Source organism: Vulpes lagopus, chromosome 1 (genome assembly GCF_018345385.1).
Source record: "Vulpes lagopus strain Blue_001 chromosome 1, ASM1834538v1, whole genome shotgun sequence".
In the NCBI taxonomy this organism is placed as follows: Eukaryota; Metazoa; Chordata; class Mammalia; order Carnivora; family Canidae; genus Vulpes; species Vulpes lagopus.
The window spans coordinates 117,203,478-117,217,396 of record NC_054824.1 but is presented as its reverse complement, the minus strand read 5'-3'; the positions used below and the strand labels follow the sequence as shown (position 1 = coordinate 117,217,396).

Here is a 13,919-nt window from a genome sequence, read left to right as displayed (position 1 = left end):
GCTTTAAAAATTCTGATACCGGGACTCACCCCCAACACACCCCAGAATTCTGATTAAATGATCTGGAGTGCAGTCAGTTACTAGGAATTTTTGAAAGCTCTCCAAGGTACTTAAGGTACAATCAAGTTAGAAAATCACTGACTTGTGATAGTCAAAGTATGGTTCCTGTGTTAGAGTAGGCAGTTAGATAGATATGAACAGGAGGGGAGTAAGGAGGATGACAAATGGACAATTGCCAGGGACCACTGATCTCTGCCCAGACACAGCCTCACCCCTCTTAGACCAACTCTTTTTGTGGTTTAATACAACTGATTTATACAACCAGCTATAGGATTTTCCTAACTTTAGAGCATGTGCACTTAAGAAAGACCTTGTCTGCTAGTAAACCCAGGTTATTATAATATCATCATAATACTATTTGCCTTGTGGTTTGACCCAACCCCCTGAGTTGGGCTTAGGCGCTCATGGAAAGATAACTAACAAACTTGGGCAAAATGTTGGAGTGGAGGAAACCAAGGCAGATGCAAGTGTGGAGTGATAATAACAAGATGAGAGGAAGGAGACCAAACAAACCCCCATAGAAGAACACAGTGAGAAACTCAGCGCACTACTACCCATCCTCATGTCAGCCCACTCCTCGGTCTCGGGACTGTACTGTCGCTTTTTGCTAAAAAAACAAAAACAGAAACAAAAACAAATAAAAAACCTTGCTTACCTTTATGCTGTCGAGTCTCTCCAAGTGAATTCCTTCCTTGGAGAAGACAAGGATAAAGAGTTCCACAACCCACCACCTGATAACACCTGGACACCCCCCCACACACACACTGGGAACTTGTTAGAACTGTGAGTCTGGAGCCCCACCCAAAATGACTGAAGCAGAATTCTGGGGGTGGACCCAAGGTAAAGTTTTGGAACCACTGTTCTTAAGGGAAAATAAGAGGAGGCTATTACCGGGTTATTTATAGACATTATCTTAAATAAATAGTAAGTTTTAGCCTGGGAGGTTAGAGAAGAGTAACTATTTTGGGTAAATATTACATTGTTTGCCATCCCTATGAAATAGGCAACACTGAAAAAGAAGTTCCCCTGCCTTAATCCCTTTTCATTTCAAGTACAAAGTTAGGTACTGGAGGACAAGCCCTGGAAATCATGATAAGAGAACCGATGTTTACTTAATGTTTGCACACTTCTCATAAAGCGGTGTCTGTCTGCTATTATGCTCATAATTTTACTCTGCTAACATTTTTGGCCAATAACTGAAAGGAAATGGGTACTGTAGGAATAATAATCATTTTGCTACATTCACATTAAGTTGTAAGTATGAATTTTCTTGAATTTTTCAAGACAAATTCTACAAAAGATTTTTTTTTTCCACTGGGTGTTGCCTTAGTTATGATCTCTTGACCCAAACTATTTGATTTCCTCAGACACTGTTTACCGAGCAATTACAATAAATACAAAAAATTGCCATGGAATATTTTTGCTGATTCTCTCAAGTGAAAGAACTCTGTTATGTAATGAAAGAAAGCCTTTTTAGTAACTCTGAATTTTTTTCCTTTGTTGAAAGAAAATCAAAGAAAATGAAAATCCCTGTATCTGCATTATGCCAATCATCAAGTTGAAAACTCCGCCTATATTTTTGTCCAAATACTTATTTCTTTGCCGGGAAGTATCGAAGGGATTAAGAACTCCTCTCATCACAGAGCTACCTGCTGTTGTTCCCATCCATTTGCAGTGAGTACATCCTTAGCAGCATCTCAAAAGGATCAAACAATTCAGCTTTCTCAGAGACTTTCTTTAAAGAGCTTGGACTTCCCAAATTCTAAGATTATACAACTAAACTTTTAAAGGCGCATTTAAACAGAAGATGATATTTTAAAACTGACTTCTTTGGCTTCCAGTACCAGATTATAGTTTGCTGAAGTAACACAGGACTACTAGACTGATGAGATTCGTCATACGTTCACCTAAAGCAAAAATAAGGTTGCTCCTAAAACACTTTCACAACCCTCAGGATTGATGAAAAATATAACTACAGTTGGAAAAATCCACAATGTAAAAATCATAAGCTACTCAAGGAAACAATTTACTAGAAGAGTTATCAGGGGAAGCCTGGGTGGCTCAGCAGTTTAGTGCTGCCTTTGGCCCAGGGCATGATCCTGAAGACCTGGGATCAAGTCCCACATCAGGCTCCCTGCATGAAGCCTGCTTCTGCCTGTGTCTCTGCCTCTCTCTCTCTCTCTCTGTGTGTGTGTGTCTCATGAATAAATAAATAAAATCTTAAAAAAAAAAAAAAGAAGACTTAGCAGACACAAAAACCAATAGGATTAGCACAACCAAGAAGTTGATAAATAAATATTAATAAATATTTAATATTTGGTATATTGCTATTTAATTGAGGTGAAATTCACATGACATAAAATTAACCATTTTAATGTGTGTAATTCAGAGGCATTTAGACTTTCACAGTGTTGTGCAATCACCACTTTTATTAAGTTCTAAAACATTTTCAACACCTCAAAGAAAACCTCATACCCAATAAGCAGTCACTTCCCATTTTCCCCTACCTTATCCCTTGGCAACCACCTATCTGCTTTCTGTCTCTATGAATTTGCCTATTCTGGATAAACAGAATTGTTATACATTATAAACAACTAATTACAAAATTTAATTTTTAAGGATTCCCATATACTACTAACAAATATTGTAAGACAATTTAAAAATCCCACAAAAGATATTCTAGACCTCTATGGAAAAAAATGACAAAAAATTTTAAAAGATTTTATTTATTTATTTGTTTGTTTGTTTGTTTATTTATTCATGAGAGACAGACAGAGAGAGGTGGAGGCAGAAGCAGAAGCAGGCTCCCTACAGAGAGCCCAATGCAGAACTCGATCCCAGGACCCTGGGGTCACGACCTGAGCCAAAGGCAGGTGCTCAACCACTGAACCCCTGGCATCCCAAAATTACAAAATTTTATTAAAAGGAGAAACTAAATGAATAAATAAACCACAGTGCTAGATATGGAAATTCTAAATAATAATTCCTCTATAATCAGTTCATAAATTTAGTCTAATCCTTTCCAAACCATGGCAGTGTTTCATTAATTTTGAAAAGATAATCCTAAAATTCATATTAAAGAATAAGAAGCCAAGAATAGTCAAGGTAATTTTAAAAAATATAAGGGAAGGAACTTGCCTTACCAGATAGTGTAACATATTGAAAAAGTTAAAATTATCAAAATTAAAAAGGCTTTGGGGCAGGGATATATAAATAAGCCAGTAGAACAGAAACAAGAACTAAAACAGATCTACAGTTATATGAAACCTTGGTATGTGACATGCGACTTTCAAATCAGTGAAGGGGGATGGTGCAGTGGGGAAAAAATGCTATCTGTATGAAAAACAGTAAAACTACATCTTTCCTTCATTTCATGCTGAAAATTGGTTTCAAATTTATTAAAGGCACAAGTGTAAAAAGTAAAACTTTAAACACTCTGGAAAACAATATGTATTATCTCTGTGTTTGAAAGAATATCTTAATCAAGGTACAAAATACCCCACAAAATAAAGGAAAACTCTAAGAAATTTAGTTGCATTAAAATCCCTGCCTGACAAAAGACCCATGAAAATTAAAATAGAAGCTACAGACTAGGAAATATGTTTCCAATTCATGTAACAGACAATAGGTTTAGATCAAGAATGCATAATGAATACCTTAAACTCAATAATAAAAGACAAACAACAGAAAAATGGGAAAAGATCATAAACAGGCAATTCACAGAAGGGGAAACATGATAGTACAATAAACAAATGAAAAGATTTTCCCAACAAGCACATGAGAAAATGGTCCGCATCACTGGCCATCAGGGAAATACAAATCAAAACCACAATGAGATACCACCTCACACCAGTGAGAATGGGGAAAATTAACAAGGCAGGAAACAACAAATGTTGGAGAGGATGTGGAGAAAAGGGAACCCTCTTCCACTGTTGGTGGGAATGTGAACTGGTGCAGCCACTCTGGAAAACTGTGTGGAGGTTCCTCAAAGAGTTAAAAATAGACCTGCCCTACGACCCAGCAATTGCACTGCTGGGGTTTTACCCCAAAGATACAGATGCAGTAAAACGCCAGGACACCTGCACCCCGATGTTTCTAGCAGCAATGTCCACAATAGCCAAACTATGGAAGGAGCCTCGGTGTCCATCGAAAGATGAATGGAAAAAGAAGATGTGGTCTATGTATACAATGGAATATTACTCAGCCATTAGAAGCGACAAATACCCACCATTTTCTTCAACGTGGATGGAACTGGAGGGTATTATGCTGAGTGAAGCAAGCCAATCGGAGAAGGACAAACATTATATGGTCTCATTCATTTGGGGAATATAAAAAATAGTGAAAGGGAATAAAGGGGAAAGGAGAGAAAAGGAGTGAAAATATCAGTGAGGGTGACAGAACATGAGAGACTCCTAACTCTAGGAAATGAATAAGGGGTGGTGGAAGAGGAGGTGGGTGGGGGGATGGGGTGACTGGGTGACGGGCACTGAGGTGGGGCACTTGACAGGATGAGCACTGGGTGATATGCTATACGTTGGCAAATTGAACTCCAATTTAAAAAATTAATTAATTAAAAAAAGAAAAGATTTTCAATCTTCTTAATCATCAATGAGATGTTTTACATCTGTCATATTGACAAAAATGTAGTTGGATTATCCAAGAATGGTGAGATGGGGAAATTAGAACAGTTTTGCATTGCTGTGTAAATTACTACACCACATTAGAGAGCTAACAATGTGATTAGCCAGAAAATCCAGAAATTCCTTTTAATATTTATATGTCTTAGAAGTACATACATAATCAATAAGAGATGTACCAGGGTATTTATTGCTGCATGGTTCATAAGTGGGCAAATCTGAAGACAACCTTAATATGTCTATCAATACTAGAATAGATAAATACATTGTGGTGGACTCACATCATAGAATACAGCAGTCAGGATGAAAAAATTACATCTACATGTATCAATATAGGTGAATATTGAAAACAAAATATCAAATTAATAAGGCAAGTTGTAAAAAAAGATTTATAGGATATCATTCATGTAAAATTTTAAAACACTGAACAATGCTATTTTTATAGATACACACAGGCATATGAATAAAGAAGTAACAATATGTGTCAGAAGTGGCACAATCAACTTCAGGACAGTGGTTACCTCTGGGAAGATAGCTCAGATGGGGTGGGATGGAGAAAGGAGACTTAGTTATAGCTATAAACTTTTATTTCCTTAAAAATAAAATTATCTGGAGCAAAATGAAAAACTACTATGTAGTAAATACGAGTGTAGATGTCTGTCATATTATTTTTAGACGTTAAAAAAATGCTACTTAAGTATGTCAGAGAAATGGATAAAACACGTCCTTTTACTTATTCCACACATACTTTGTGCTAAGTGTTGGAAAGTCACAGGTAAATAAGTCACAGTCCTTGTTATTGTTGAATTCAAAGTCTGATAGGAGATGGATATGCAAGTACTTTAATGTGTGACAGTGGTAGTTACAAATAATAGATATTAACAGAAGATTCAGTGAGCACACAAAACAGATGATCAATTCTACCTCAGTAGAATTTCCTTGTACAGATACTAGACATCCTTGGAAAGTAATTACAAGTGGTTTCCCTACTAACGGGAAGAATTCAAGTCAAATGCATTGCTTCATATTTTAGCACATTCACAGTTTTATTAGCATCTGTACAAGGAAACTGAGTCATAACACTTGAGAATCAGGATTTCTTTCTATAATTTTAAATCTCTGTGCCTTGAAAAGAACTTGGGTAAATAAATCCTTGTGGAAGGGCCTGACTTTGTTTCCTAGATATAACAACAGGACTTAATATTGAAGGAAGTTACTAGAGTATGGTATCGGTGAAAGAGGTCATTCAAACTCAGATTCAGGTTGATCCTTAGGATGTATCCGTGTGTCAGCTGGACAAACCAAGGTCAATTGTTCTGAACTTTGTGAATTCCAGCCACCTCTGGGATTGTATTCAGACACTACTTCCTCATCTCTTACTGCTGATTATTTTCAAAAGTTCAATCTATATAAAGCTAGCTCTTGGGGATGATTTCTTTACTTCAGAACTGCTCAAGGAACACTCCAAGCAATGGGCTCAAATTCTTCCTCATATATTTACATGATCCAGTACTACTCAGGATGTGATCCATTTACTGTTTTAAAGAGCTACCCCTCTGTCCACAAATTTCTTACTGGTTATTTCATATATATGGCAAGCTCTCATCAATAAATTGGAAGCCTTGATTTCTCAGGTTAGTATTCTATGCAGGGTATTGAAGATCACTGTTTTACCTATGACCATCATTAAAAATGAGCACTGAGGGGCAGCTCTGGTGGCTCAGCGGTTTAGCGCCTGCCTTGGGGCCAGGGCATGAAACTGGGGCCCCAGGATCGAGTCCCACGTCGGGCTCTCTGCATGGATCCTGCTCCTCCTTCTGCCTGTGTCTCTGCCTCTCTCTCTCTCTCTCTCTCCCTCTCTGTGTCTCAAGAATAAATAAATAAAATCTTTTTAAAAATGAGCACTGAGGGGTGCCCGGGTGGCTCAGTCCGTTTATCATCTGCCTTTGGCTCAGGTCACGATTCCAGGCTCCCTGAGCCCCCCAGTCCCTGAGCAGGAAGCCTGCTTCTCCCTCTCTCTCTGACTGCTTCTCCCCTTGCTTGTGCTCTCTCTGTCAAATAAATAAATAAGATCTTTTAAAAAAATAAAAGAAAAATAAAAATGAGCACTGAGAAATGTATAGAATTTTTGAAGCATTATATTGTACACTTAAAACTAATATAACACTGTATGTTAATTATTCTTCAATAAAATACAGTGTATGATTGCAGCTTGTATGTGCCTCTCCTTGGCACTGGCTCCTTAAAACAAGAATCAAGTAAGAGTAGTGTGATCATATAATTTATCCAGGATACTTTGTTGTATGTGTGCCAGAAGTTATACTTTTATTTAACACTTAGAGGATTAACATATATTTTATAAAGTCAACATAAACCTTCCATAAGTACTTCATTTGGTTTAATTACATCTTCAGAGACAAATGGACAATTCCAGGACCTTTATAATGGCAATGAATCTTTACAACACTAAAATGCCTCCAAAGTTTTTAATTAGTGCAAAATATACACACACACACAAATTAGAGGTGTTCAACATCAAGTTAAAACAAATATTTGGATTATTTTTAAAGATTGTTTTTAATGATCATTTTTTGTTCCTTCATATCTTCAAATTCAGCAGGGAGACCAATAAGAAACATGAATGCAAAATTTCTAGAAAACTATTTAACATTAATATAAGATTTTCAGTAAACATCTTCTATAATTACAAATGTTACCAAAAGATATCAAAGGAGCCAGAACCTTTATTTCACAATAAAGGAGGTTCTATTATGAATCATGCCAGGACAACGGGCATTATCCAGGACTATCCAGGCCACCAGGCCACGTGATTACTATAGGTGCATTCGTACGGATCTCTAAATATATAATCATGTATGTTGACACTTCATTCAGGCATTAGGGGTATGTTTTGTAATTATTTTATCTGGGAGCATTCTGTAGGAAATTACATTGCTCAACATTTAGATGTTCTATGAATCCCTTCCTGAGGTTTATTTTTATGGCCATGATGGGCATTTGTTAACGCCCACTTTGAAATTGTTCCAAACTAAAATTCATGTGGCCATGTTTTGAAGGCCTCGGTCACCCATCTGTTCCATGAGCTGGAATAGACTTAAAATTATTTTTAGGAGAAATCTTGGCTTTCTTCTCAGTACTTGCTCAATCCATCACTCCAAGGAGTTGGAGTGGCCTCCTACTCTAACATGCAAATCCATAATTCTACATGGAAAAATACATTATTAAAAAGATAAAGTATAAATATTATACTGGGGAAAATATGTGCAAAGAGAATATAAGAGCTCCTACAGTGTGGCAAGCCTTCCCTCCGTTCAGAGAACTCTGATGCTTACAAGTCTGCATTTAACCAGAACACAGACTACCTCTCAAACATCTATTTGAAAGGCTAATGTTAAACTCATTGCTACTCAGCACTTAGTTAAAAGCCTGATTGGGAGCAATATGTATTCTGCAGAACTGCCTGAATTACATGTTGTATGTATGTCTTCTAAACCTGGAAAATTCTTCCTTAAGAGGATGTCAGGATACCTGGCCTGCATTGCTTTGGCTGCTCATAAAATTCTCCTGCTACATTGTGCTGATTTATTCTGCCAATAGCCTGCACAGAGTGATGGTAAGGAAACAGTAAATACCACAGCATAAAGCTTATGGTATTTATTGTTGAGGATATTGCTCATTTTATAAAAACACACCCCTTTTTACGTGGTCCTTTAGGATAAATCCATCAAGAGCTCAGAACCAGGAATAATTGTGCTATTCTGAAAAACCGATGTTTTATCTCATGGACACTGTGGCTTCTATTTTTGTCTTAGTGTTTGCTGCTAGAAATCTGAAAGCCAAATGGCCTTCCAACAGTGTTTGGGAACTAATAATGAGCATTTTGTGTTCTAAATCTACCTGCTTATCATTCTAACCTTTGTTTTCTCTTTACCATAATTTCCTGGCTCATAAGAACCCTTATGTATCATACTTGTATGCATGTGTTTGAGGGAATAAGGCAAGGTATATAAATACACAAATACATGCACACATTCAAAAGAAAAAAAAAGAAAACCTCTAAAACCATCAAGCTTCATTTTCTCATCTTGCAAATGACAGGTTGGGTATTGCAATCTAATCTCTCAGATTCTCATTTTATATAATTCTAAATTTTTGTTTCTCAAACTGGTTCAGCTTCTAATGTCTCTTAACATCTTAAGCAAGTTCTACTCTTCAGTTTCTCTATCTGCAAAATGGCAGTAATATTTTAATTTATCCATATTCCTTACAACTACATTAAACAACACAGACTCTAGAATATGCCTATTTATTTTTCTTTCTCTAACAGTCTTTATAGGTAGCAGGAGTACATATGAACCATAAAATCTCACTTTGAGTCAATTTCTTTCTGACAAACTGCTATAGTTAAGCCATCTTTCCCCTGCTCCCCCTTCCCCCAAATCAGCCATCAGCATTGACATCATATCAACCTAAAGAAATCTATTTCTTACATGTTCCAAATGAGATATAAAATTTGAATTCTGGTATTCTTTGCATCAAGAGCATAATAGAAGAAAATGTCTTTACTTTTTAAATAAATGAACTTATACTATTTCAACATCAATATGCTAATTCAATTGAAAGACTTACAAGGCAAAATGCAAAATTACTACATGCAGTATTTGAGAAGCATCACAGCCTTGTTCTTCTGAGCACAGACTGGGTTATAAATCAAACTCCTTGTATTTTAATTCCAGCTCTGCCACTTACTAGCTCCCAACTACAGCAAAGTTACCCAAGATCTCTGTGCCTCTATTTTCTCATGTGTGAAATAGGGGTAAGTTGATATAAGAATCATATGAGTTGAAATAAATAAAGTAACATAGTTAATGTTGATTATCATTACTCAGCCACAAAACTTAATGGATTAATAAGGAATACCCAGAATGAATTGAGCTATCATTGCACATAATACAAATACAAATGGACCAAATTTATTTTTAAAAGGCCTTTTGTTCCCCTTTTAAACAGTAGCAACAACCACTAATCAGTGAGGAATAAGAATATAATAATATGTAAAGTCATTTTAATTGCATGACAATCTTCTGGTAAAATAAAAAACAGCACAAATCACAGATATTTTTTAAAGATTTATGGAAATATATGCATGACAATTGTTAGAATTTCTCTACATTTTGAAAACATTTGGCCCTTGTCTTTTGGAGATTAAATAAAACAAATGACATAAATGGAGGAGGATCAAGGTTTTAAGACACTCTGATGGCAGTAAATAAACAAATATGGCTAAAGTGGCCCTCTAGCAAATCAACTCTCAATTCTTAGCCCAATTCACTGACATTTACAATTCATCAGTGCTTATTCAGAGCATAGAATTAGTAAAACGTGGCACTTTTCGTGAACTAGACTTCATGATTGCCATTCTATCTGACATAATTTGTATAATTAGAAAAAACAGAATCCATTAAGTAAAAAACATAATCTTTTGACTTTTGGTAACCCAATTTCTCTTTTCTCATAAATGCTGAACTGGATATTTGTATTTAGAAGAAGTGACTCTTCTCCTTATTTTAAATGATTGCTATAGCTTTGGTTTTATGTGCCAATTTTTGAAAACAGTTCTAGAATTCATACCATGAAACGTGAGTTACGTGCCCACAGAGAATTGTTTAAATTTCCTGAGGGAGCTTAATACTCACCCACGCCATATGGAGAGCAGTTTCCCAGTTCCCACTGCAGCACACCTATCTGAATATACTTAGTTTTGGTCTAACTTTAGCCCTCTCAATTGATTTAGAAACTGATAACCTCTCAGTGAGATCACTTTTTCATCTTGTTATCATTCTTAAAAGTGTTTAAATCTCTTACAGCATTCAGGCTTAACTGTTTCTTCTGGAAGTCACAAAAACAGCAAACACTTGATGAGAGAGAGGCTCTATTTGTAGGGATTTTCCAACTTGTTACTATCTCAAATTAAACAGTTCATTTCCCCTAAGTCACTTACAAAGTCTCCTTCATTGTTATGTTATAATAATAGAACTTCATTTATGTCATACTTTCAACTTACTATATACTATAGCTATCATTTAGATTTATTTTCCTAATTCCTCACCAGAATCTGAAGATGTCAATCTTTGCTCTAGGGTTTCTAGAAAGGTCTAGTTTCTTTTCTTTCTTCTGTTACCCACAACATAATTTTTCTTGCTTGATTTAGTTTAACATATTTAATTATTCCAGCCAATGGAATTCTTGGAGGCCATCCCATCACTATTCAAATTCTTCAAAGTAGAATGATGTCATATTTGAGTCACCCCCAAGGGAGTAGCTTACTTCTATGGGATGGCGCTCTGCTGCACATCCTCACTGCAGATTTCACCATCAGATTTATAGCCAGAAAAAAATATTGTCTTCAATAACATGCAGCTCATCACAATTGCTTTTTTACTCTTGCCATTCTTGTTTTTCTTAGCCTGGTTTAGACCCAGGTAATTGTCTTATGAGATTAATATATCATTCATTTTATTTGCAAGACCCTCTCATTCTGACCTTTTTCTTTCTCTTTACTGAAGAGTAAATAACTACACAAAAGTCTCAAGTGACTGAAGCAAAAAGCATTTCCCATTTTACTCACTTTAAAATGAAACATTTCTGGGCACCTGGGTGGCTCAGTCGGTTAAGCATCTGCCTTCAGCTCAGATAATGATCTCAGGGTCCTGGGATTAAGTCCCTTGTGGGGCTCCCTGCTCTGAGGGGAGCCTGCTTCTCCCTCTTCCCCATCCCTCCCCCTGCTTGTGCTCTCTCACTTGCTCTCTGTCTCACATAAATAAAATCTTTAAAAATAGAATGAAACGAAATGAAACATCTCTATCATTTATTCATTCAGTCAAAAATATTTAGTGTCACTCTCTGGGCTCAGACCTAGCTTGTGGTGACATGGCTAAATGCATCAAGAAGGTCAGAATCCGTGGATAAATATAGACCCATTATGGTGCCTCCCTCAGGAAAATGGTGAAGAAGATTGAAATAAGCCAGCATGCTAAGTACACTTGCTCCTTCTGTGGCAAAATCAAGATGAAAAGACGAGCTCTGGGCATCTGGCATTGTGGCTTTTGTATGAAAATTGTAGTTGCATGGACCTACAACACCATTTCTGCCATCACAGTAAAGTCTGCCATCAGAAGACTGAAGGAATTGGAAGACCAGTAGACCATTTGAAACACTGCTAGCTGATAATAAATGGGTTAATTTATGTAACAAAATTACTTTTGCTTGTTGTTAAATTATTAATTAGATCTTCCAATTTGTACTGCTTAATTTGGCTTCCTCAAAAGACTTGGAAATTAAAAATCCTTATAATTTTAAAGAAATATATTTAGTGTCTACTCTGTGCCTGGCACTATTCTAAGTGCTAGGTATATAGCAGTCAACAGCTCAGGAAAACCTTTGTGTCATCTATTCAAGTAGGGGGTGGGGAGGGTAATGGACATTAAACAAGCATGAACATAGGAGGTAAGATGTCAGGTGGTGGTAGGGTTTTGAAGGAGAATAAAGCAGGCTAAAGAAAAAGTACATGCAGTGTGTTGCAGAACTGGGAGAGTTGCTGTCTGAACTAAAATAGCACAACACATACGTTGTGTAGAATACTTGTCAAGCATGTGCACTCTGGAGCCAGGTCACTTGGGTTAAATCTACTTGGGTTGTATAGAGAATAGCTGTCTGACTGTTCTCCTTATTTGCTGCTATGTAACAAATGACCCCAACACTCTGTGGTTTAAAATAATAACAATCATTTATTTTACTCATGAATCTGTGAGTCAGGAATTCTGACGGCACAGCAGAAAATGAGCATCTGTGTGCATGAAGTCTGTGGCTTCAAGGTGATGGCTTAAACAGCTGGGAGCTACAGCCATGAAAACTGGGGGCTCACTAAGCATCAACCCTTCTATACTTGGCTCCCTTTAGCTGCTTTCAGCATGATGACCTCAAGGTCATCAGACTTTTATATGTGTCTCAGGACTCCATGAGCAAGTGCTCCAAGGGACAAGAAGTGGAAGCTGCCAAATCCTTAAGGCCTGGACCCAATGGCAAAGTGTTACTCTTGCCATATCATATTAGTGAAACCAGACACAGAGCCCATGAGTTTCACAGGGAGGTAACTTGTCTCAGTGGAAGAGTGTTGAAGAATTTGTGGACATCTTTAGTCTGCCACAATGTCCTTGGACCAGCTCCATTAATTTCTCTACACCTCTGTTTCCTAAGTTGTTAATATGGACAATAACAGGACCTTAAAGGTTTGTAACAAGAATAAATTAGTTAATAAAAGTAGAGTGTCTCTAACACAGTAAGCATTCATAACTATTAACTGTTTTATTCTTTTCAAGCTATTTTTCATATTCCTTTAGTGTGAACAATGCAATTAAAATAACACATTTTCCCTTCAGACAAAGATTAGCTGGACTTTAAAGATACATGACAGTAAAGAATCTGACATCTGACGTTTCTTTTAGAAATGTGCAAACTTTGACTAGCTTTATAATGAATAAAAATAGCTATTGTCCCTTCAATTTCCCTACCTCCTAAACACACATACACATACACATACACACAAAGTCCCACACTTTTTCACTCCTTACCCTAGGAATAGGTAAGCAAACCAAGTCACACTCTTTGTCAGCTGGAAAGGGTTTGGGGGAAAGAATATGGGGACCATATTGTCTTGTTACGGGTAATGGTGTTCTCACTTTGGTCGCAGAAGGTAAGCTTATGAAAGAATAGACACACCACAGGAAATGTAGTTTTACATGACCCTTGAATGATTGTGTACGAATGTCCAAACAATGCTAGGCTGCTGTAGAATGGAGCTCAAGCACCAGGCAAGCCTGGAGGTTGGCATTCAAGCCTTCTCTCCTAGAAGAGACCAAGTCTTAACACAAAGGGGCTCCTAGCCTCCCAGTTTGGCTAACATCCCTGCCCTTGCACTATATTAGTGACCCCTCAGAGTCTTGATGCCGATATTGAGTGCATGGGACAATGTCATCACTGTCCTCCTCTAAATTGTGAGAAAAGGAACAAGCTTCCTCTTGTTATCATTTCAGTCCCCCCTTCACATTTCCTCTGTAAGATAAGCTATAACATGTTGCTTTAGTTTATCTCATGGGGTATGCTTCAAATCTGAAACAGGCCTCCATGTTTAGGTATTTTTCC

At 36.9% G+C, this 13,919-nt stretch overlaps 1 protein-coding gene across 1 annotated transcript; it reads left to right on the top strand.

Annotated features, from left to right (window-relative positions):
• The first annotated feature begins 11,648 nt into the window (after positions 1–11,648).
• LOC121474435 (60S ribosomal protein L37a-like) lies at positions 11,649–11,921 on the top strand. The gene is given in 1 exon segment (XM_041727277.1): positions 11,649–11,921. A coding segment is annotated over 1 exon segment (273 nt).
• Positions 11,922–13,919: the final 1,998 nt, after the last annotated feature.